This window comes from Alligator sinensis, unplaced genomic scaffold (genome assembly GCF_000455745.1).
Source record: "Alligator sinensis unplaced genomic scaffold, ASM45574v1 scaffold886_1, whole genome shotgun sequence".
Classification (NCBI taxonomy): domain Eukaryota; kingdom Metazoa; phylum Chordata; order Crocodylia; family Alligatoridae; genus Alligator; species Alligator sinensis.
Window position 1 is genome coordinate 272,519 of NW_005842040.1, and position 23,821 is coordinate 296,339.

The 23,821-nt window shown below is 44.4% G+C and overlaps 1 protein-coding gene across 1 annotated transcript; it reads left to right on the forward strand.

The window, feature by feature from the left end:
• Positions 1–2,730: 2,730 nt before the first annotated feature.
• KRT20 (keratin 20) lies at positions 2,731–16,750 on the forward strand. Its single transcript, XM_006022525.2, has 8 exons — positions 2,731–3,212; positions 8,545–8,627; positions 8,970–9,126; positions 11,376–11,537; positions 11,632–11,757; positions 11,922–12,142; positions 14,085–14,125; positions 16,451–16,750. The coding sequence occupies exons 1-8, from the start codon at positions 2,781–2,783 to the stop codon at positions 16,546–16,548; spliced, it is 1,320 nt and encodes a 439-aa protein (XP_006022587.1). The 5' UTR covers positions 2,731–2,780; the 3' UTR covers positions 16,549–16,750.
• The last annotated feature ends 7,071 nt before the right edge of the window (positions 16,751–23,821 follow it).

Below are 23,821 nucleotides of genomic sequence, written 5' to 3' on the forward strand. Positions count from 1 at the left end.
GAACCACCATGTCCCCTCACCAGGATTGCCTGGACATTCTGACTCTTCCGAGCTGGTTGGGGACACTGCTTCTGGTCCCCCCGGCTTCCTTCCTACCGGGCCTTTTATCTTGGTGCTGGGCACGCGCCTGGCCAATTACCCCCAGCACACTTTTATAGAGCGCACCCAGGCAGATGCTGGAGCTGTTCCCAGCTCCTCCCAGCTCCACCACAGGTTTTCCCTTTGATCTTTACCCACAGCGGCTGGAGCCACCACGGTTTCACTTTCACTGTGATTGGCTGCTGGCGCAGCGTCCTGCCACCTCTCCTCCGCTTCAGGTAAGTTTTCTCCACAGGGATGTAGCAGGTAAAAGTGGAGAGGTACCTGGGGAGTCAGATGTAGGTTATAGTGTGTCAGAATTCCAATGCCTGTATTGAGTCCATGAGTTTCTATACCTAGGAGGTTGATGAAGTGCAGTTCATAGGCTCGTCTGTGAAAAGTGGCTTGTAAATTCAAACAAGCACTGAACCTCGCTAACCTCATCACCAGAAGCCAACTTCCTACAGCCCAAAACACACTGAATGGATCCAGGCCATACCATGACAAGACATGCAAAACCTGCCAACAATATCTCCAGTATGGAGATATCTTCACAATACATATCTCCATTAGGGCACTTGGAAAATACGTAGAAGACACCAAGCAACAACTGCACACCAGAATGAGTGCACACCGAAAATCTATCCGACAAGAACACCCAACTACCTATCTCCAATCTGTCAGGCCTGATCCTCAAAGGGAATTTACAAAATTTTCACAGATTTCACCTCCAGAGCTAGACCGCATGCTACTGTGACTGCTTCCCCAACGCAACTGGGGAACAGATATGAAGCCCTGGCAGCACTGGGGGATGATGCAGTAGAGCAAGCCACAGGGGAAGACACATCTGCAACAAACACCAGGCAGTCTGAGCAACAACCGAGCAGCCAGAGGAAGAGACGCCGGGTCATCGTGGTGGGCAACTCCCTCCTGAGAAGCACAGAGGGGCCATTCTGTCAACTGGATCCCACAGCACAGGAGGTTTGCTGCCTACCCGGAGCCAGGATCTGGGACATCACTGTGAGGATTTCTGACCTCATCCAGCCCTCTGATTACTATCCCATGGCCCTTGTCCATGTGGGCATGAATGATGTAGCTAGGAGTAGTCCAGGGAGTATTGACAACAGGGCTCTGGGGGCTAGGCTTAGAAAGTCGGGGGCACAGGTAGTCTTCTCGTCCATCCTTCCAGTCAGCGGTTGCTGTCAGCATCAAGACACCTGCATCAGCGAAGTCAACCTGCAGCTCCGGAGTTGGTGCCATCATGCGGGTTTTGGCTCCTACAACCACAATCTGCACTTCCATGAGAGAGGCGTTCTGGGATGAGATGGTCTTCATCTCTTTTCTAAAGGTAAGAGTCTGTTCTCTTACAGGTTGGCTGATCTCCTCCTAATGGCTTTAAACTAGGTTCACTGGGAGACAGGGAAGCAGAAAATAAGGAGAACCTAGGATCAGCGAGCCACGAGCAATGCACTGGATCAGCCCAGGTAAGCACTAATGAGCCCGATAGACATCAGGACAGGGGAGTACCAAGGGCACCCATCACGGGGCTTAAATGTCTCTACACTAATGCTAGGAGCACGGGGAATAAGCAGAAGAAACTTGCCCTCCTGCTTGCAAGCAACAACTTTGACTTGGTTGGACTAACTGAAACCTGGTGGGACCCTACTCATGATTGGGCAGTAGGCATCGAGGGTTACAGGTTGTACAGACAGGATAGAGCGGGGGGGAAAGTGTTGCTCTCTATGTTAAGAAGCAATATACATCTTCTATAATCAAGAAGGGATCAGAGGAGGGCCAAACTGAGGTACTATGGGTCAGGATACAAGGGGGGTGGGGGGAAAGGGACTTGGTAGTGCGGATCTACTTTAGACTGCCACACCAGGAGGATAAGCTAGACCTGGAATTCTCCAGACAGCTCAAGATGCCCTCTTGGCTGAACAGGGAAGTCCAGGAAAGACTAAGAGCAAAGAAAGAGGTATACAGGCTGTGGAAACAAGGGGTAGCTACCAAGGAGGAGTATACCTCCCTGGCTTGCACTTGTAGGGAATCAGTTAGGAAGGCCAAAGCAGGATTAGAATTTAGACTGACAAAAATTAAGGGCAACAAAAAGTCCTTCTTCAGGTATATAGGGAGCAAAAGGAAGGTGCAGGGTAGCAAATATTAATATTCTTCTGTGCTTATTGTAAAATAAATTAACAGAAGTACAAAAGCCTCCTTTCTACTCATTTTAAGTTAGATATTTTTACTCCCTCTGCTGTTATTCTAAACAATGCTTCAGGCACTGGCTATTGTCTTGTCAATAGAAATATATTCTTGATTCTAAACAAGTTTTACACACAATGCCCTTTTAAAAATATAAGCTATATGTGGGAAGTAATAATTTCCTTTATGTGTTTGTTCAAATTATGGCAGCAGGTATAATGAAAAAAATTCAATATCTCCAAAATGACAAAGAAGCCTCCACTATCTTAGGAGTTTTTGTCAAGCACGTATGAGCAAATTACAGCAGTTACATGATTCAGGTACTGAGAACAATTCCATTGTGTGTCAACAGGGGTGGAGTTTACAGCTGGCATGCCTCCTTTTTGAGATACAGTATAAAGGTTCAAGAAGCATACAGCACTCCTCACATTAACTGCCCTGAATATTGTGGGTCTTTAGCTATTTCATTTTTTTAAAAAGAAAAACAAAGCAAAACATCAATGGCGTTTTCTACCCGAAGCTTTCACAGGAGCACAAGTTCCACTTTCCAGGCACCTGCACCCAGCCTAAGCAGTTCGGCTTACAGGAAAATAGGTATTCAAAAGTATCAGGCACCTAGTGTCTATGGGGGAGCAGGTGGCTATGGAACCCGCATTTCTACCAGTACCAAATACGGAGGAGGCTTTGGAACTGGCTCTGGCAATACCTTTCAGTTCAATGTTATTGGTAATGACTTATTTGCTGGCAACGAGAAACTGACCATGCAGAATCTCAATGACCGTTTGGCTTCCTATCTGGAGAAGGTACATTCTCTAGAAAAGACCAACTCCCAGCTTGAAAAGCAGATCAGAGAGTGGTATGCAAATAACTCCTCAAGTACAAGACAAGACTACAGTCCATATTACAATACAATTGAAGAACTCCGAAACAAGGTAAGAGACCATATACTTGCCCATAGCTTTGTATCTGTAATGGTAGTTGGATTATTTGGGAAGGAAGAGAATCAATTAATTGTAAAAAATATATTATTCAATCCCTGGTTGTCTTTTCATAGAGCATTAACCATTTAGCTTTGTCCCCTTATAGCCTGGTTAGTAAGGCAATTAACTTTGCATAGTTTATCTTGCTACAAAAAATGTATATGTATGTGTGTAACCTAACAGTTCAAAATCTGTCAAATGACTGACTTGATTCTTCTGTTACAGGTTCTATTAGGTGCTTTTAAGGAAAAAAAATAACAACAACACTTTAAACTTTCATATATAGCCTTCCACCTGTAGACTTCAAAGTACTTTCCACATAAGTTATCTTTTCTTTCTCATCTAGGTAAATTGAGGCACAGAGGACTGAAATCATTTGTCCAAGGCTGTAGAGCCTGCCACATTAGTACAGAACCCATGTCTTTTGCCTCCCAATAAAGTGCCCCATTTAATGAGCCACATATAAATGGAACAAAGGAATATACAAGTTTAAAATAATTTCCTCTGTGCTCTGTAACTCAAACAGTATACATTAAGACCTTTTTATTAATATACATTGCTCCAGAGGTGCTATGCAGACCTTTCAGGTTTTGAAAGTGCATGTCATAGCCTGTATAATAATAATAATAATAAAAATCCCTAAGTACTCAGTGACGAGTATAATTTCTTTCTAAGTACCAGTAAATGACCAAAAAAAAGATAAAGTGACAAGGATGCCATTTATACCTGCAAGAGGCAGGAAATTTTGAGTAAATAGTAAAATTCCTTTTTTTATTTATCTCAAAGTGTCAATTACAAAACTTACACCTGCAGGTTTTATTTGTCAAGCTACAAAGGAGTGGATCAGAGATACCATTTCTATTATCTCTATGTACTGCATATGGGGGGTGAGGTTCATATCAAGCTTCCAGACTTTAACTTTATATTTTTATAGTTAATCTAATCTAATCTAATCTAATCTCTTATTCTGTCACACACGGACAAAGGTAAACAAACAGTATCTTGTTACCTGGGAGTAACCATTTATTGAGGACATATAGCAAGTCAAAGTTATTTCTGTTTCATAACTCAGCCATTTCGTCACATAATTTCCCCTCTTTTCTTATTCAAAAAATTTATTTAAATTTTTGTATATTGCTTTTGAGTAAATAGTAACATTCTTTTTGAACTGCTAAATGTTTAGTAATGGAATATGTTTGACAATTTTGTATATTGTGCCCCTTGTTACCAAAATTAAAAATATCACATTTCATCAACATGGTCTATAACAGCAAAAGATCAGAAATACAGATTCTAGTTTAAAACTTGCTTTGAATTTTTTTTTAAATGTAGCACAATGTAGAGGTAGGGGGACGTAACTTTGGATGAAATCTATGAAGACATTTTACTTGCCTTTAGGTTATGTTTAATTACACATAAAAATAAGGTGCCTAGTCTCATAAAGGTGATCCAAAGAAGCAGTTTACACAGGCTCAATATATAGTTAGTGAGCAGAGACAGGCACCTTCAAAGGCTGTTTCATAAAATAGACAGTCCTGTGTCTGAACTCCTGCCACTCTTTCAAGTGTAGGTACCAGAAGCAGAGCTACAAGTTAGGTGCCTCTGTCTACTCGGGATTCAATGCCCAGAGTCCTCTTCTAAGGGCAGGTCCTAACAATACAGGGCTCATTCATTTTAAAATGCAGCAGCAGCATCGGTCTTCCTGATAATCCAAGGGTGCCCAAAATGTGACTCAAGAGCTCAATGAAGGACAGGAGCCCCTTTGATGCAGCCCACCACCCAGAACTACCACTTCAAAACGGTCATGTAGAGGCACTACTTTAGGAACCCCTAATATAATTGTCTAGCGGTCAGAGAACTCACTGAGGAAATGGGAGACCCATGTTAGGCCCTCTCAACCTGAGGGCATTCAAACCATATTTCTCAGGAAAGTGCCATAATCACTAGATGAGAGGACACTCTGGGAGAGGGTACCCTTCTCCTCTCCAAGTGAATTTGGGCCACTGAGGAACCAAGAATGTAAGATCGTAAGAATCATTGAGCCAAAAGGAGAAGAAGCTTGAACCTGTAGTCAGGTTAAGGTACTCTACTGGGAGCAAGAAGACCTGGGTTTTGGTCCCTGCCCCCTGTACTCTTTATGCACTTAACATCAGAAAAATCATTGGATAAAAAAAGAAATAATTCATGGAGCAGAGACTGGATATCCTATATTAGGAAATCCTGCAAAAGCCCCAGCTCTTTGGTATCTACTGTATTTGAAAGGCAAAAATGTCAACTGCATCTGAGATCTAGAGAACTGTAGCAGTAAGAGCTTAGCAGTGTCTTGAGACAGGAAAAAACACCGGAGGCAAGAAATCCACATGCACTGAAACATCATTCGCATATACACACCCTCACATTCTTTGCATTTTTCTATTTTGTTTTGTATTTCATTCCTTGTCTTTCAAAATTTAGTTTTCTCCTTCCCTCTTTCAGCATCCCCTTCCTCTTCCTTATATTCTTTCTCTCTTTCCTCCTCTCCTTTTTTCTGTTGAATTTTCTTAAGCAGTTATCAGCAATGTATGGTCTGTGGGCCAGATCTGACCCACGGGTACATTAGAACCAGCCCATGGAGCTGCAAGTCTTTGCCTGTGTGCATGCCCACTCTGGAGCTGAGCAGTGAGAAGCTGTGCCAGTGTTGGGGAGGTGGAAGTTGTGTCTATGCCCCCTACCCTGCCCCACCCCCAAGACTAGCATGGGCACAGCTTCCAACTGGAGGGGAGCTGCAATGGGGCCAAGGACTGGGAACCTGTGCCTGCACTACTGCCCAGATCCCCTGTGGCTGGAAGCTGCACTGCATCTGGGAAGCTGGGGACTGGGAGGAGCTGTGGCAATGTAGATGCAGCTCCCAGTTGTGTGGCTCCAGCAGGGGCAGAAGGAAACCCCACCCCACCATGGCTGCCATGCTGCCTCAGCCACCTGATCTGTGCCAGACTGAGGCTGAGTTGTTTCAGCCCATGGCATGAAAAATGGTGCTGGCTTCTGTTCTTAAGCATTTTCAAAAAGTCCCTTCAATCCATCTTCCCTTCTCATTCTCCTCCAAGTCAGAGTCCAAACCCCTAAATCTTTTTCTGTAAGGAAACACCACCCCACCATGGCTGCCATGCTGCCTCAGCCACCTGATCTGTGCCAGACTGAGGCTGAGTTGTTTCAGCCCATGGCATGAAAAATGGTGCTGGCTTCTGTTCTTAAGCATTTTCAAAAAGTCCCTTCAATCCATCTTCCCTTCTCATTCTCCTCCAAGTCAGAGTCCAAACCCCTAAATCTTTTTCTGCCTTCCTACTAACTCCAGTTCTGAAATGTATAAAGCGGAACAAGGAAAAATATCAAAATATCACTTGGTATTCCTTGCAGACACAGGACTACACTATTTGGACCACAACAAAAAATATAGAAGTCTAAATTTAGGGACACTTTTTTCTTAATCAGGCCATGCTTCTGTCATTTATGGTACAGCATCAATTATCCAGAAGTCAGTTAGCCAGAAAGTCAGTTAATTAGAAGGTTTTGTATTAACACAGCCAGCAGCCGGGTTATACTTGTTGGTGCGACAACTGTGCTTTGTTTACTTACTTGTGCTTGAGATTTTACATTTCCCAGTACTGTATATTCATTCCTGGTTGTTTTTTTAATATTTGCTGTACTGTATAGTAATTAAGGTGTATTTCAGGACTTTATATTGTAGTGTTTGATTATCTGGAAAACTGATTATCCTGAATGATGGTGACACTAATTACTCTGGATAACTGATGTTCTACTGTACTTCATGGAAAATGCACAGCCAGTTCTAGATAAAATAGAGCACTGTCAAAGGATAATGCGGTCTCCCTGCTTTCTAACTATTCTGACACACTTATTTCTTGGTTTAAAAGCCAAGAGTAAAGTTTTTCTGAAATGCCATCTGAAATGCCATCTGAGAAGTGTGTAGTTGCTTTCCAGATTTGCATGAAAGTGTGAAAATATATACCCTATTTTTATGTATGCACAGCAGTACTCCTTGTGTGCATACCCATCCAGATTATGGGGGTATGGTAGATATTTTACCCATGCAAATCGGTCTGCTGCAAAAGTGCTTGGAGTTTTTCAAAACTCAATCCCTTAATTATTCCATCTGGCATTTGTTCAGGAAATACAGTAAGAATTTCTCACTTTCATGACTCATCTGTCTGCTTTTGGATCAGCGAAAAGAACCAATCTAGCTATGAGCTATATAGCCTTCCCATGTTTAAACTCACAGGAAGAGAACATAGAGAACCAATTCATTCCACTCCATAGAAAACTGGTTTGTGCCAGGCAATGCATATAGCCCTGTAAAACAGCGACGGGTCGCTCTTGATGTTCCAAATGTTTAGGATCTCTGGTATTTTGTGAAATGACCTCACCTCCCTACACAGCTCCACTCCCTCCCTCAAGGAGATAAGAACTGGTGCTCTTGCTTGCTTCTATCAGCACTCTCTGCCAACCAATAGCATAACAATGGGTGAGTGAGTGGGGCACAAGCCCCAGGCACTACCGAGTGGGGGAGGGAGGGGTTGGAGCCCAGGATGGAACTAGGAGTATTCCTCATTTTCTTGTTCATTTCTTCTGTCCCAGTCCCTGCACCCTGCACCTTACCTGGAGCAGCTTCAGCTGCAGCAGAGTGGGAGGGCTTAACAACAGCACCAGTGCACAGTGTAGGAGCTGTACCCAAAGTCTTACTGTTGCAGGAGGGAGATGTCTCCTTCACTTTTGCCACCAAAAAACTGGTGTTTACATGGCTGCTCAACACAATAGAATGGCAAAAAAGGCAGCACCCCGCCGCTACAGCTCTGACTGCTTCTGCCTAGACAGTAGTACCGGCCAGTTATGGTTCTGCTATCGCACTGTAATCTTCCAGTGCTTCCAAGTTTAAGGTTATATAGACTGGTTTTCCTGGCTCCATGCTTACAAGCTTTGCTGCCTACAAAGCTTTAAACACAGGTTCCGAGGAAAGGGAGAAAGGCCCCAAGAGCCCTACTCTGTCCTTCTACTGCCTAAGGAATTTCTTCTTTTCGCCTGGATTTGCTTGTCTGCACACCATAAAGCTAAGTGGAGCAGACACACCCATATAACAGGTTCCTTGGAAAACAGACCAATCTGATTATTGGGATTTATTAAATATTTTGCAATGTCATACAGAGATATTATTTAAGATTTACATATATGTTTGGTTTAACTCCAAATCAACTGCCAATCTATCATCTTCTGAGCAACCATTCTTTTCCAGATTGGTGCTGCACAACTGGAAAATGCCCGGCTCATTTTACAGATTGACAATGCCAAGCTAGCTGCTGATGACTTTAGAATGAAGTAAGTTCTACAAGCATTTAATAAGATCCCCTCCCTACTCTGGACATTGAAGCTCCTAGAAGGCCAGCTCAGTCTGAAAACAAAGAAGAGTTTTATGAATGGACTTGAACAGTAAGACTTAATGACTGCATTCCATAAATCCCATCTATGCCATTCCCACGAAAGACTCTACACATGCCTTTTATATTTACTTAGACATTTGTATATGTTGGCATTTTAAAAAGTTATTGAACTTAAAATTCCAAATTAAACTTTTTGTCACCAAAATGTTAAGAAAAAGGTAACTACAGATGGGTCAAACATTTATGTTGGGATGATGCCAGAATCAGTTTTATTTTCCAGGTATGAGAGTGAGCTAGCCATCAGACAAGGGGCAGAAAATGATACTGCTGGACTGCTCAAAGTCATTGATGACTTGACCTTGACAAAGGCAGACTTAGAGTCACAGGTCGAAGGTATGACTGAAGAGCTGGCTTTCCTCAAGAAAAACCATGAGGAGGCAAGTATAAAAGACCAACTCATTTACAGTCCATTTTTCCCCTTCACTGAAATACACAGAACATTTGGCACACACAAATGTCATTAGGAATAAAGAAAATGACATGGCTATTCTGAAACAAAGAAGTCTTAGTATTGAATTATTTCAGGACAGATATTCATAAGCCATGCATTACATAGGGCCCCTGATTTGAGTAGCATCTGTCAATTCAGGGTGGCTAATAGCTTCTGTAGAGCATCTGTAACTGTGCCCTGGATTTTGCTCCCCAAAAAATGAGAACTTTACAGAGGAACAATACTTCCTGTGCTAGGACCTGAGGCACTCTGATGAGTATTGAACACACTCTAGGATGCAAGAGGAGTTGACTACGGCAAAGCTCAGCCTTTGCAATGCTTGGAAGAGCTTTTGTAAACAGGTTGGACTGATGCTAGGGGGATAAGCTAAGGGATTTCTAATGTGAATGATCAGTGGGTTAGGGATAGTGGGTAGGTTTGGACGTGGGAATAAGCAGCAGTATAGACTTTGTGGCTTGGGAAAATAAGGTGAAACCGTTTTCCTTTAAGGAAGATCTTTGGTTTTATCAATCACCACTAAATATAAAAGATGGCTGGGAGCCAAGACTCTCACACTCTCTGATTCACAGTGGTTGTGTCTACATAAGATGCTATTGTGGAGTGGTTACTGTGCATTTATTTAGTACTTGTATAAGCAAGGACTAAAGAGATGTGTAGTAGGGCTGGATCCAGATATGCAGGCATGTGCGGTTTGTGATGCTGCAAACTTATTTGCAGTGCCACAAACCATACAAGTTGCACATTAAATCAGTGCTGCTAATTTGCAGTGCCAGGGCAAAATTTGCTATCAGGATTTCCCAGTAGTAAAAAAAGAAAAGCTGGGGAAAAAAGCATCACAAACCATGCCGAAGTGGTGAGTGCTGAGACAAATGCAGAGATGGGGGATCAGACAGCCCAGGGCTGCCTGCTCCTCCTGCCCAGGGCTGCCTGCTCTCCTGTCTCTGCACACTGTGGAGCCCCCATGCTGAGGCACCCTGCGCCCCAGCCAGCCACTCCACGGCTCCGCAATAGAGCTCCCATGCTGAGACACACAGAGATGGAGGAGCCCTGTGTCACCCACACTGCAATCCAGTGTCACCCAAGGCTGACTGATCCCCTGTCTTGAGGCACACTGTGCCCCAGTCAGGCACGGAGTGGCTAGCTAGGGCACAGGTGCCTCAGCACGGGGCTCCACAAAGCACGAAGATGGAGAAGCAGGAAGTGCTTGCTCCCCCATCTCCACATGCCACTCCGCAGCTGGCCAGGGTGCCTTACCCTGTGCTGCATCCAACACCCCCTGCTCCCAGCTGCAGCATATGGAGCAGTGGGACAATGCATTCCACTGCAAAGCACATGGACGCGGTACAAAGTAGCAACAAATTTGTGCTGCTACTATTTGTGCTGTTGTAAAGGCATGCATCTGCTCGTGTGGACCTGGCCTAAATGGAATTACTGCACAGTAGTGCCAGCAAATGTTTTTTAAGTGATGCTACTGTGCAGTAGCCTAATAACACTGCACAGTAACATATTAGCACTGTCCATGCTGCGATGCACTACTGTTCAGTATTATTAGGCTACTGCACAGTCAGTCTCATGTAGACGCGCTGTGTACAGCTCTAAGGCCACAGTGTCAAAGATGTGGCCTACAGACTGGAACTGCCCCACAGAATCCTATGATCCAGCCCATAGTGCTGCCTGTAGATGATGGGGCCAGTGCGTGATGCACATAGCACGCAGGGCTAGAGCCAGCACACCTACTTGAAGCAACCTGCAGGCAAGTCCAGGGTGCACACTGCATGTGATATTTGCACTGAGCCAGCTCTGCACTGGATTTGTCATGTGGGGCCAGTCTCTAGGTCTAATCTGGCCTGAAGACTGGCTCCACACCCCTCATCCGGCTTGTGGGGCCAGACAGGTTTGATCCCCTGCTCTAAGGAAATCGCCTAACTTCTGTTTTGCACTTTCCCTTGCTACAAAGTGAGCAAAACAGACCCTAGAAATAACTAATAAAGTAAAGCAATTGAGATTCACTGAGATAAGATGCTAGTTAAGAACTATGAATTAGTTTTATGACTTCATTTTTTATGCGTTTTGATTTATTTCTTAATTTCTGATTTACATGACTGCATGTTTTGCCTATTTAGTATTAATTACTATAGAAGGTCTACAACTCTATTTTTTTAACTTTTTCTTAAGGAAGTTGACAGGCTGAGAAAACAACTGGGTGGCACAGTGAATGTAGAAGTGGATGCTGCTCCAAGTATTGATCTTGCCAAGATTATGGAAAACATGAGGCAGCAATATGAAAGCATGGCACAAAAAAATCGTCAAGAGGCCAAAGACCGGTTTGATAGACAGGTAAACTCTCACTGCATAAACATCAGAAGGCACCACAGAAAGGAGATCATTCAGAGTTTAAAATCCATCTTCTTTTCCCTCCTTGATATTTCAGACAGAAGAACTGAACCAGGTAGTAGCTGTCAACACTGAACAACTGAACTCCAAAAAAACTGAGATCACAGACCTGAAGCGGACCTTCCAGAGCTTGGAGATAGAACTACAGTCCCAGCTTAGCATGGTAAAGCTTAACTAATATTTAACATAAAGAACTCCTTAACACATAATCAGGTAGATAAATAGAAGAACTTCACAGGCTTTTGATGTAATATAATATTAAAACACAAAATAAGTCATCTTGAATAACACAACTCCTAAAGTTGTCTATTATTTCACTGGCTGTAGAAAAAAGCTTTAGAAGACACCTTGGCTGAAACTGAAGCACGCTATGGTTCACTACTAGCCCAGATCCAGGCTGCAATTGGCAATGTAGAGGGACAGCTGGTACAGGTCCGAGCTGACATGGAGCGTCAGAACAATGAATACAATATTCTCCTAGATGTAAAGACCCGTTTGGAGATGGAGATTGCCACGTATCGTCGCCTCCTGGAAGGAGAGGATATTGGGTGAGGAACTCAATACAAATGCAGTTTATCTTTCAATTTACCATTATATGAAGTCAGCAAAAATTGCAAATACTCTATATAATAATGGCTATCACAGTGAAGAGAGGAAAGAGGACAGAGGACAAATGAAGACTTATATGTGCATCCAACAGAAAAAACAAACAAAAAAACACTCTATTGGTGGTGTGGTAGTCTCATTCTGGGTCACACCAAGCTGAATTCAAGTCATACAAGTAAAATGATTGTGTATGGTGTTCTAAAGTAGAAACATTTTCTAGGTGTTTTAGTTTTCTCATTTTTTTAAAACTTCAGAAATGAAAATAACTTTCTCTCCTTCCCCTCCCCCCACAACAATAATAGTGAAACTACCAATTATAAATATAATTGCTATTCATGGTAACTTTCCAATTTTGAACTCTAGCAATAGACAATTCAGTATCTAAAGCAACCTGGTTGGTAGCACAAAAGAACCTTTAACCACTCTTTGCATAACTTCATGGGCAGTGAAGATGGGGACAGATTGGCATTTTGGCTAGGGACAGACACTCAAAAATTGAGCCTGAATTGATTTAATCCTTGCAGGTTACTCTAACCTGCCTGGGTTGAACCAGTTTGCAACTAAACAGACATTCCCTCTGGACCGAAGAAATACAGGTACATGCCTGCAGTAGCTCAGGCTAGAAGCTAGGGGGGCACTAGATTAGCCCTCCCTTCCCTTCCACAGGACACTCTGATTAGGGAGGGGTGTAAACTCCAATTCTGCTTGCACTGTCCCAGGCTTTTTTCCACTCACTGCTCAAGGGGCGGGAATGTTGCCAGACCCCAGCCCTGAGCTAGCATTCTGAGGCAGAGAGTGTGTGTGCAGTGCATGCATCTGCTGATGATACTGAGCTTTTCATTCTCCCTTTCCCTGCTTCTTCATACTGTCTGCAAACCTGAAAGTCAAGGGAGCCAGCAGGGGGCTGATGATACAGCATTTATCAGCCCATCGACAAAACAAAAGCCTCTCTCATTAGTTCAAGCTCTTCTTAAACAGCTTTTTCCAAGGAAAGAATGGAGGAATATTACCAGCTGACCTGTTGATTAGCTCCAAAAAGACCTAAGCGGACACTGTTCTGTCTGCCTGTCCCAGTGAAATTGGAGATGCGCGCACACAGACACTTCTCAGCATTAGCTAGCGTACCACATGCCTAGGGTCCATGGGACTGGGGTCAGTGCTGTGGGAGCTGGAAGGGAGTGAAGGAGGGGGGATTCCTGCTTGAGCAGGGAGTGGCAAGGAGGGGGAGCCAGGCAGACTCTGCTGTGCCTGAGGTCTCCACTAGAACTTTGGCTAGGGAGCAGAGGGGCGGAGCCAGGCCTGTTCTCTGGAGCAAAGAGCACAGCCCAGCCCAGGGCTGGAAAGCATCTGGGATGCTGGAGGACTCTGGTTTAACTTAAATCTGGCAGAGGTCTGGGGCAGACATTGCATAAACTGGTTTGACCCAAATCAGTTAAGACTGATACTACATTCAAGCATATTTATCTTAAGCCAGTTTCAGCCATTTTGAAACTGGTTTATGTGCACTGAATTTATGTTCTGTTACAGGTTTAAACCAGTTTCTGATCACTTAAATAGGTTTACGTGTAATGTCTGTCCCTAGCCTTTGTGACAGGGTCTGCAAGCAATGTCACTCTACTGTCCATATTTCATAAATAGTGGATACAAAGCAGTCTGCAGCTGCGTCTGCTTCTCCCTAAGACCTGAACAAGGGCAATATGGTCTCAATTTGTCAAATCTCTCCCCCAACTATACAGTTTATGCAATACAAGATATCACAAAAAAAACTCTTGCCTGTCATACAGTTCCTGGACCATCATGGTTACAGCAACATTCTAACCCAATTTCTTCAATGTAATTAATACGATTTATTTACAAGGCATATTCTATTCATATTTTTAACAGAAGTCGTCAGTCAGAGTTATCTAAAGCAGAGTATGAGAAAGGTATGTCATCTAAAGTTTTATTTTAATGTTTTTTATATTTGGTTGCTGCTAATTAGAATGCTATAAATTGATTAGGTTGATGTAAAATATTTGCTCAGAAGCAGATACGCACTCAGTGGAAATCTTATGGCAAAACTGCCAGTTCAGCTGAATGAATATGTAACCCTCAATGCGTGCTTACAGGTGCATTTAAGCATGCCTAAATGTAATGCGCATTAACTTAACATGCATTAAGTGGGTTTAGGCAGGTGTCTATATGTGCAGGCATTAAAACATATTAATGGTGTGTGTGGACTGACTTGGGACTAAAGTTAGTCCCAAGTCAGTCCACACACACACCGTTAATGCACTTTAAATGCATCTACACATGCGTTAATGTGCTTTAACTATTCATGCCTAAATTTGATATCTACATTAGCAGGTACAGGTTTCCCTCATTTTATGCTGTATATGTGTTCCTGGAAAACTGCGCATAACTCAAATTCACATAAAGGGAACCCACTTTACAATGTAACAAATAGGGGTACATTCCAAGACCTCAACTGTACTGACCCCCAGACCCATTTCTACCACTTTTACAAGACATTTTTGGTACTTACCAACAGCAAACAGTACACACAAGCACAGGGTGGTGGTGAATATTACCATAATGGGGATGGCAAATACAGAAACATGTGTCACAGACAACAAGCAAGGAGCACAGATTCACGCAGGAGACTATACAGGTTTTCCTCCCTTTATGCTGTACATGCATTCCTAGAAAACAGCACATAACTTGAATTCACATGAAGGAAACCCACTTTACAATGTAACAAATAGGGATACATTCTAAGACCTCAACTGTATTGACCTTCAGAATAATTTACCACTTTTACAAGAAATGTTGGTACTCACCAACAGCAGACAGTATACACAAACACAGGGCACTATCATAATGGGCATGGCAACTACAGAAATGTGTCACAGACAACAAGCGAGGAGCACAGATCCACACAGGAGACTATATTTGGTGTCTGTCACTCCCACAATACACTGCACAAAGCAGCTGACTGTGAGCTTCCACCGCACCAATCGCATAAGAATGAATCTACCTCACATATAACAAATTTTTGGTATAAGAAGGCTCATCACATAAGAGCAAATTAATACATACAGAACCTGCATAAAGCAAGGGTACCCTGTATCAAATTTAGGTGCGATTAGCCCCAAATTGCCATTTTTAAAGCACATTAAGGGCACGCACATGTAGACGTGTGACCTAATGCACCTTAAATTTAGGCTAATGCACCTTAAAGCATCTCATGTAGATACACCCTCAGTGTACTAAAATGTTCCTATTTAAAGCTCCTTAAGCCTAAACTTCCTGTGCTGAACTGAAGCCACAAAATGGTCAGTAGGAAGAAAGTCTAACTCAACCCAATGTTCAGGATAAATTTAAGGGTAATGTAGGTGTTCAGTGAATAGAGAAACCATATTGCACAAACCAGGAAAGAAAGATCCTCTGAACCAAACTGTTTTTTGAAAATGCTGCCTCTGCAAATACACACTTGTGAAGCTGATGCCTCCTGCTGCTGATCTAGTTTTAGAAGTCTACCTAACTCAAGGAGGCAGCTGGCTGATTTCACATGGAGATCACTGGGGCTTGCTGCCATTTTTGTGGGCTGATCATAGTGCCACCCCCCCTCCCCACCTCTGATTGGCCAAAGAGTCCCAATGGCCCCACCCGTCACCACTGATTGTCTCTGAGGGCTGTCCATCATGTGGCTCTGTCCCTTGCTGCTAATTGGTGGAGGGGGCAGGGCCGCACAACAAGCAGACCTCTCAGCCAATTCACCATGAGGGGCAGGGGCAGCAACCATCTTGGCCTCCACTTCATGTGGGCAGGACATTTTCTTCACTAGTGCTTTCTTTTCAAGTTTGAAGACCTGGCTGGAATGATTTAGCTGGGTCTGGTCCTGCTTTGAGCAGGGGGTTGGACTAGGGGGTTCCTTCCAACCCTCATTTTGTATGGTTCTATAAAAGATATCACCAAAAACCTCTTGTTCTTAACATATTTCCTGCACCATCAGGGCTACAGCAAAACTCCAATACATTTATACCCTAAGCCAAAACTCGGTATCTAGCATATTACAATAAATGACATTTTCCTTTATAAAGCTGATCTTAAATTTAAGGACAAAACCATACACGATAAGTTATTTAACCTCTTTTCTTTTCATATGTACTTCAAACATCAGAAGAAAGTGCTAGCGAAGAAAATGTTAACAATGATTACTGTTTTAATACGCAATGCTTTCAATTAACTCTGTCTCATTTTATTTCCAGAAATAAATAAAATTAGAAAAATCAAGACAGTTGTTGAGGAAGTGGTTGACGGCAAAGTTGTCTCTTCCAAAGTTAAAGAGATTGAAGAGAAGATGTAAGTGGCAGCAGGAAGGATATGCCTCCAAGCTTCTCAGAGTGATGGCAACAATTATATGATTAAACAAACAGTCCAAGCCAGGTCCCCCTGAAGTCAATGGGAGGTTGAAAAATCCCCAGGTTATACACTGGGAAAATGTGCTTTTCCTTTGTTTTTGTCTATTAATCATAATAATTTTTTTTTAAATTTGCATCCCTAAGTTACAAAGCACAAATATCTGTTAAAACCTTTTTATTTACAAGGTGACTGGCAAGTTTCTTAAAGAATGAGGGCTATTCAGTATTTAAGATAAGGTGTATACTATACTGTTATACAGAAATCCATAATTAATTCTAGGGTAGCTAGAAATTGGTCATTAAATTTATATTAGATATCAGACTTTTTAATTTAAATTAAATTGATTTTATTTTTAAAATTAAATTTGCTTAATATTAAAATAGATATTTGGCAGCCTAGCCTACCACTTGAATTTAATTTAGAAAATATTTAAATTATATTTTATGCTGTAACATTTTTGAAGAACCTCAAATCTCGAAACAGGAACCATAGTTTGTTGAAGTCCTGAAAAGAATCAGTCTTTTCTGCAAGAGCAGGAGTTTTCTTATATTTTTTTCCTACTAGTTCAGCTTAGTGTCTCTTTAATTCAAAGTTCAGAAACAGACTGAGCACTAAAAAGGCTGGGAAGCATGTTTTCCTTTTCTGGTCTATGAATAAAAACAAGATTCTTCTAAAACTTTAAAGGACATGAATAAAAAACAATCAGTTCAATTCACAGCTACAGATAATAGTGTACTTTCCTTGTTGAATATATCAATTAGTTTTAAAAGAAAAACGTGTTTTGATTCTCTTTTTCTCTTATGTATCTAGTACACTTAAATTGATCTTATTTAACTAAAAAAAAGTTCTAAAATGCTGGTCTTGAATATTTTCAGTTGAATTTCAATTTTCATCCAAATAGAGCTTTAAATAAACTGAGTAAAAATAATTATTATCCAGTAAATAAAGTGTCATACTAAGTTAAATGATTTTATATAGATAGTGCACACTATTTCTATTAACAAAGAGAAGAAATGTATCTGGAGTACTGGTAGATGCTACATACTTGGTTGCAAAGCTCATGTTTGAATTGTTAATCAAAGAGAATTCACAGCTCTTTAGGAAAATAACTAAAATGTATAAAGGCAGCACACAATTAAAACTGATTATTTGAAGCAAAGTTTCCAAATATCATGATTCAAAACAACATAGATCACTCTGATTTAAATCAATCCAGCCTATTATTTATGTTTATTTTAATGGGATGCATATTCTATTCTTTTGATTATGATTTTTCTAAGAGTAACTAACAGGTAATTTTCAGTAATGTGTAACTAGTATGTAGAAGCAGAATATTTATCCTAAAACTTCATAAATAAGAGTGACCATGGAAATAAAAAGGATTTAACAGGCTATGCCTTCTCTGTAGTTTCAAGTATTATTAAATCTCTCTTACTTTCTCTTTGTACTTCTGTAATTTGTGGTGCATTCATATCTTGCATTCTTATAGTATATATAATGTTGATCCCTGTTTTGATGTCTGCCTGTTTTTTACAGTCATTCACCTGATTGATATCACAACATGTTAAACCAGGGGGCAACAACCTTTCCCCAATGTATGCCATTCTTTGTGACCCAGCCTCCTGCCACTGGCTGCAAGTCTCTGTCCCTTGGAACAGCCAGCTGCCTGGAGTTACCTCAGTGCTGATCCCCATCCCTGCTGCAGCAAGGGGAAACAGATGTGGCAGAGCAGCAAGCTCCTAATTCCCCATGTTGAATCAGATATTTGCAGCCAGATCAGATTTCTTTCACGGGCCAGATCCAGCCCCTGGGTATGGACAGATGTAAGATCTGAAGGACTTCAAAATGCAGCTGCTCATATCCTTCCCTTAAAAATGAAATATAGATCACTCCTTTCATTTAAAAGACAGAAAATTCAGCCCCCATCCCCATTTTTGTCCAATTGCTTAGTGATATAACCGCTCACCCAGGATGTGGGAGACTGCCTGAGATGACTCAAATTCACGTCATACCTCCTAGGAAAGTACTCTAACCACCAGGTTATAGGCTACAGAATGTGGGGAGGGAAGAAAGGCAACCAGACTTTTATCACATCCTATTAAAGATACTTCATTCTGTAGAAAAGAAATCAACTTTAATTGACTCATGCAAAAAGCAAGTGTGAACATGTCTCTAGCTATATGGTTAAGGCACTTATATAGGTAGTCATCTGGGTTGGGGAGTGGGAAGTCCTGTGTCCCTGTATTTTAGATTAAACAGTCACTAGGCACGTTTATACATGCAATTAACGCAAAGCAATAAACTCCGGCGCTTATTGCTCTGGAGTTTATTGCTCCCTGGAATGCTATTTGAACATGTGCCTGGACTACAGATTGTTGAACCGGGTCAGAGCAACCCTGGCTGACAGAAGCCCCTAGGAGTCAGCATGCCAGCCTGGGGCTGCTCTCCCAGCTCAATGTGCTATGGAGGGGCTGACTGGGGCACGAGAGTGCTTCAGTGCATGGCTAGCCAGCAGGCACCCCTCGTACTGTATCACGGAATCATAGAAAATTAGGGTTGGAAGGGACCTCAGGAGGTCATCTAGTCCAACCCCCTGCTCAAAGCAAGACCTTCCCCAACTAGATCATCGCAGTCAAAGCTTTGTCTAGCTGGCTTTTGATTGCCTCCAAGGATAGAGCTTCCACCACCTCTCTGGGTAACCTGTTCCAGCATTTTACTACCCTCCTAGTGAGAAAATTCTTCCTAATATCTAACCTAAACTTCCCTTGCTGCAACTTGAGACCATGGCTCCTTGTTCTGTCGTCTGCCACCCCTGAGAACAGTCCAGCTCCATCCTCTTTCAAAACCCCCTTCAGTTAATTGAAGGCTATTAAGTCCCCTCTGAGTCTCCTCTTCTTTATACTAAATGAGCCCAGTTCCCTCAGTCTTTCCTCATAAGTCATAACCCCTGACCCCCTAACCATTTTTGTCACCCTGTGCTGGACTCTCTCCAATTTGTTCACATCCTTTCTGTAGTGGGGGGCCCAACACTGAACTCAATACTCCAGATATGGCCTCATCAGTGCTGAATAGAGGGGAATAATCAACTCCCTTGACCTACTGGCAACACACCTACCAATGCAGCCCAGTACGCCATTAGTCTTCTTGGCAACAAGGGTATACTGCTGGTTCATATTCAGCTTCTTGTCCACTGTAACCTGCAGGTCCTTTTTTGCAGAGCTGCTGCCCAGCCAGTCAGCCCCCAGCCTGTACTGGTGCATGGGATTGTTTCGTCCTAAGTGCAGGACCTTGGCCTCGCCCTTGTTGAACCTCATGAGATTACTTTTGGTCCAATCCTCTAATTTGTCTAGGTCACTCTGAATCCTAGCTAGAGGTGCACTGATACATCAATCAGTCTGATATCGGATCAGTACCAATATAAAGAAAATTGTCTATATCAGATATAGTGCCGATAGTTTGACCAATAAATGCTCGTGCTGCACAAAGCCCACAGCACAACCCGGAGCAGTCGGCAGCATGGAGAGCTGCCTCCAGCTGGTAAGTCAGAAGGGGAGGGGGAGGGAAGGGGCATGGAGGGGCAGGTCAACACCCCCCACAGTGAGGGAGGGAGCAGGGGCAGCCGCAGCTTTTCCCGGTGCTTGGGTGGAGGCAGGGCCTTGAGCTGGGGCTGCACCGGGCAGCAGCAGGAGGCTGGGAACAGAGCTGCAGCAAAATTTGGGGTGGCTGCAGACTCCTCCCAGTGCTGCTGGAGCCTGCTCTGAGCCCAGCTCCTGGCAACAACAGCTCCCCGCAGCACCGGCTCTGGTTCCACCGTGCAGCTGCTGCCCACCCCGTGCTGCGCACACCTGGGGGCACATGCCCCCCCCCCCACCAACCCCAGGGTGCAGGCAGGGATCCGCCCCCCTCCCCCCTTCCCTCCCCCCTCCCTTCCACCACAATGGACTTACCAGCTGATGGCAGCTATATCGGATATCAGATCGGTATTGGCCGATAAGCCTGCTTAAATATTGACTATCGTTATCAGCCCCCCAAAACTCTATAGGTACACACCTAATCCTAGCCCTACCCTTCAGCATATCTACTACTCCTCCCAGCTTGGTGTCATCTGCAAACTTGCTGAGGGTGCACTCTATACCAGCTTCCAGGTCATTGATAAAGACACTGAACAAAACTGGCCCCAGGACCAACCCCTGGGGCACTCCACTTGATACCAGCTGCCAACTAGATATCAAGCCATTGACTACTACTCTGTGAGCCCGATGCTCCAGCCAGTTTTCTATCCATCTTACAGTCCTTTCATCCAGCCCATACTTCCTTAGCTTGCCTGTGAGAATGTACAATGTTGTGGGAGTACAATCACAAATCAAAGTACAACGCATCCACCAGTCTCCCATATCCACAAATCCAGTCATCTCATCATAGAAGGCAATCAGGTTGGTCAGGCATGACTTGCCCCTGGTAAATCCAAGCTGACTGTTTTTAATCACCTTCTTCTCCTCCAAGTGCTTAGAAATGGATTCCCTGAAGGACTGAGGTAAGGCTGACTGGTCTGTAGTTCCCTGATCCTCCTTCTTCCCTTTCATAAATATGGGCACTATGTTTGTCCTTTTCCAATCATCTGGGACCTCTCCTGATCATCATGAGTTTTCAAAAATGATGGCTAATAGCTCTGCAATCATATCAGCCAACTCCCTCAGCACCCTCGTGTGCATCCCATCCAGCCTCATGGACATGCCCAGCTTTTCTAAGTAGTCCCTAACCTGTTCTTTCACCACTGAGGGCTGCTCACCTCCTCCCCAAACTGTGCTGCCTGGTTCAGTAGTCTAGGAGCTGACCTTGCCTGTGAAGACTGAGGTGAAGAAGGCATTAAGCACTTCTATCTTTTTCTGCATCCTCTTGTCACAAGGTTGCCTCCCCCATTCAGTAAGGGACTCACACTTTCCCTGATTCTCCTCTTGCTACCAACATACTTTTATAAACCCTTCTTGTTAGCCTTCACATCCCTTGCTAGCTGCACCTTCAATTGCACTTTGGCCTTCCTGGGCACATCCAGACGAGTGCACACATGCCTCCTGCAGCATCTCAAACCCCTTTGGGATGCTGCAAGATGCACATGCGGGAACAAAAAGACATTCCCCACACTGCATATTTGCAGCACAGGGGCAAAATTTGGTACCTGGATGGATAGCCTGGGTCCCCGCACCAGCTCTAGGCTTGTCTGTCAGGACTGCACATGGCAGCAGCTGCAGCCCCTCCTTGCTGTGCTGGGCACTGTTTGCCACGGCCGCCTCTGTGCTGCCCAGTGCTCCGGGTAGGCAGCAGCAGCAAACACTGCCCAGCATGGCAAACAGGGGGGCCGCAGCTGCTGCCGCCACAGCACAGCCCCAATGGGCAAGCCCGGAGCCATGCGGGGCCCAGGCTGGCAGTGGGGGCAGGTTACAGGCTGGCGCTGAGCAGGGGGAAAAGCAGCCCCTCGCCTGCCCTGTGGCCAGCGCCCTGCGCTGCAGCCACTTGCAGCCCACATAGGGCCACCTGTGCCTGCTCAGGACAGCCCCATGCAAGCTTCGAGAAGCTTCAGCAAGGAGCGCTGGCCACAGGGCAGGTGAGCAGCTGCTTTTTTCCGCACTCAGCACCAGCTCATTCCCTGCCAGGGAGCAGGGGGATAGGGCTGCGTGTTGTCCCCTGCCTGTACTGCGGGGCTGGGGGGGCACTGGGAGTGAGCAGGTGAACGGGGCCTACACTGGCATCCAGGGGCCAGTGCCAGTGGGGCCAAGCAGGGCAGCAGGGGTACAGGGTCCCGGCTGGCAGGGACTCTATGGAGCCAGGCCAGAGCCCCCTCTCCCTGCTGGCGCAGCCCAGTCTGGCTCCACAGACCCCTGCCAGCCTGCGCCCTGCTCTGGGCCCCACCGGTGCTGGCCCTGGGACATTGGTCCCAAGATGATGACGAGGGGGCAGAGCACCTGTCAAGGGGTGGGGCTACCCATGCGGCCCTCGTCAGCTTGCCAAAACTGGGTAAGTGGCCCTTGGCCCGAAATAATTGTGCGCCCCTGGTCTAAAGCATACTCCCACCACAACATCAGCCTTGTTGCTTTCCCCTCTAACCCTAACCCGAGACTCACAACAGGCCTATCTCCAGCTTCATAGTAGAGCTATGAGCAATTATATGGCTATTTTACATAAAATGCAACTCCTCCTCCTCTTCTCCCAGCCTGTCCTTCCTGAACAGTTTGTGCCGATCCATGACAGTGCTCCAGTTATGCAAGCTATCCCACCTGTTATTTCAATCACATCACAGTTCTGTGACTGCAAGGACTTCCAGTTCTTCCTGTTTCCTAGGGTCCATGCATGTGTGTACAGGCACCTGAGGTAACTAGTAAATTGCCCTGATTTCTCAAGAAGTATGAGAGCACCTCCCCAGTTGTCCCCTTCTGCTTGCTCTTCCTCCATGTCTCCCGCTTACTTCAGGGCTTTGGTCGCCATTCCCCGACAAACCTAGTTTAAAGCCCTCCTCACTAGGTTAATGAGCCTGTCTGTGAAGATGCTCTTCCCTCCCTTCATCAGGTAGATCCCATCTCTTCCCAGCAATCCTTCTTCTTGGAAGAACATCCTATGGTTGAAGAAGCCAAAGCCCTGTTGATGACACCACCAGGTGTTGACCTGCAGGATGCACCTGATCCTGCCTGGGCCCTTTCTCTTTACCAGAAGGATGACAAGAACACAACCTGAGCCCCAGACCCTCTTATCCTTGTACCCAGAGCCCTGTAGTCACTTTTGATATGCTCAGGGTCTCACCTGGCAGTACCATTGGTGCCCACATGGATAAGCAGCATGGGGTAGTAGTCAGAGGGCCACTCAGTAATCCTTCCGTGACATCTTGGATCTGGGCTCCGGGCAAGCAGCAGACTTTCCGAGACAACAGGTCAAGTCGGCAGATGGCTCCCTCCGTCTCTCACAGAAGGGAGTTTCCAACCACCATCATCTGTTGCTTCTTCTTGGTGGCGGTTGTCTCAATCCTTCCCACCTTGGTGAGGCCTAGCCTGTCTTCCTCCACCAATGGAATGTGCTCCTCCTTCTCCGCTGCTAGGGCTGCATATCTGTTCTCCAGGTGAATCACTGCAGGTTTCATAGTGTCATAATTGCTAGGGTCAGGAGGGACCTGAACAGATCATCTAGCCTGACCCCCTGCCACAGGCAGGAATGAATGCTGGGGTCACAAC

Excerpts from the sequence above, each read along its gene's own strand:
- KRT20 (XM_006022525.2), top strand. The coding sequence starts at position 2,781 with ATGGCGTTTTCTACCCGAAGCTTTCACAGGAGCACAAGTTCCACTTTC. Across the intron at positions 3,213-8,544 it reads TTGAAGAACTCCGAAACAAG|ATTGGTGCTGCACAACTGGA; the intron begins GTAAGAGACCAT and ends ATTCTTTTCCAG. Across the intron at positions 12,143-14,084 it reads CTGGAAGGAGAGGATATTGG|AAGTCGTCAGTCAGAGTTAT; the intron begins GTGAGGAACTCA and ends TATTTTTAACAG.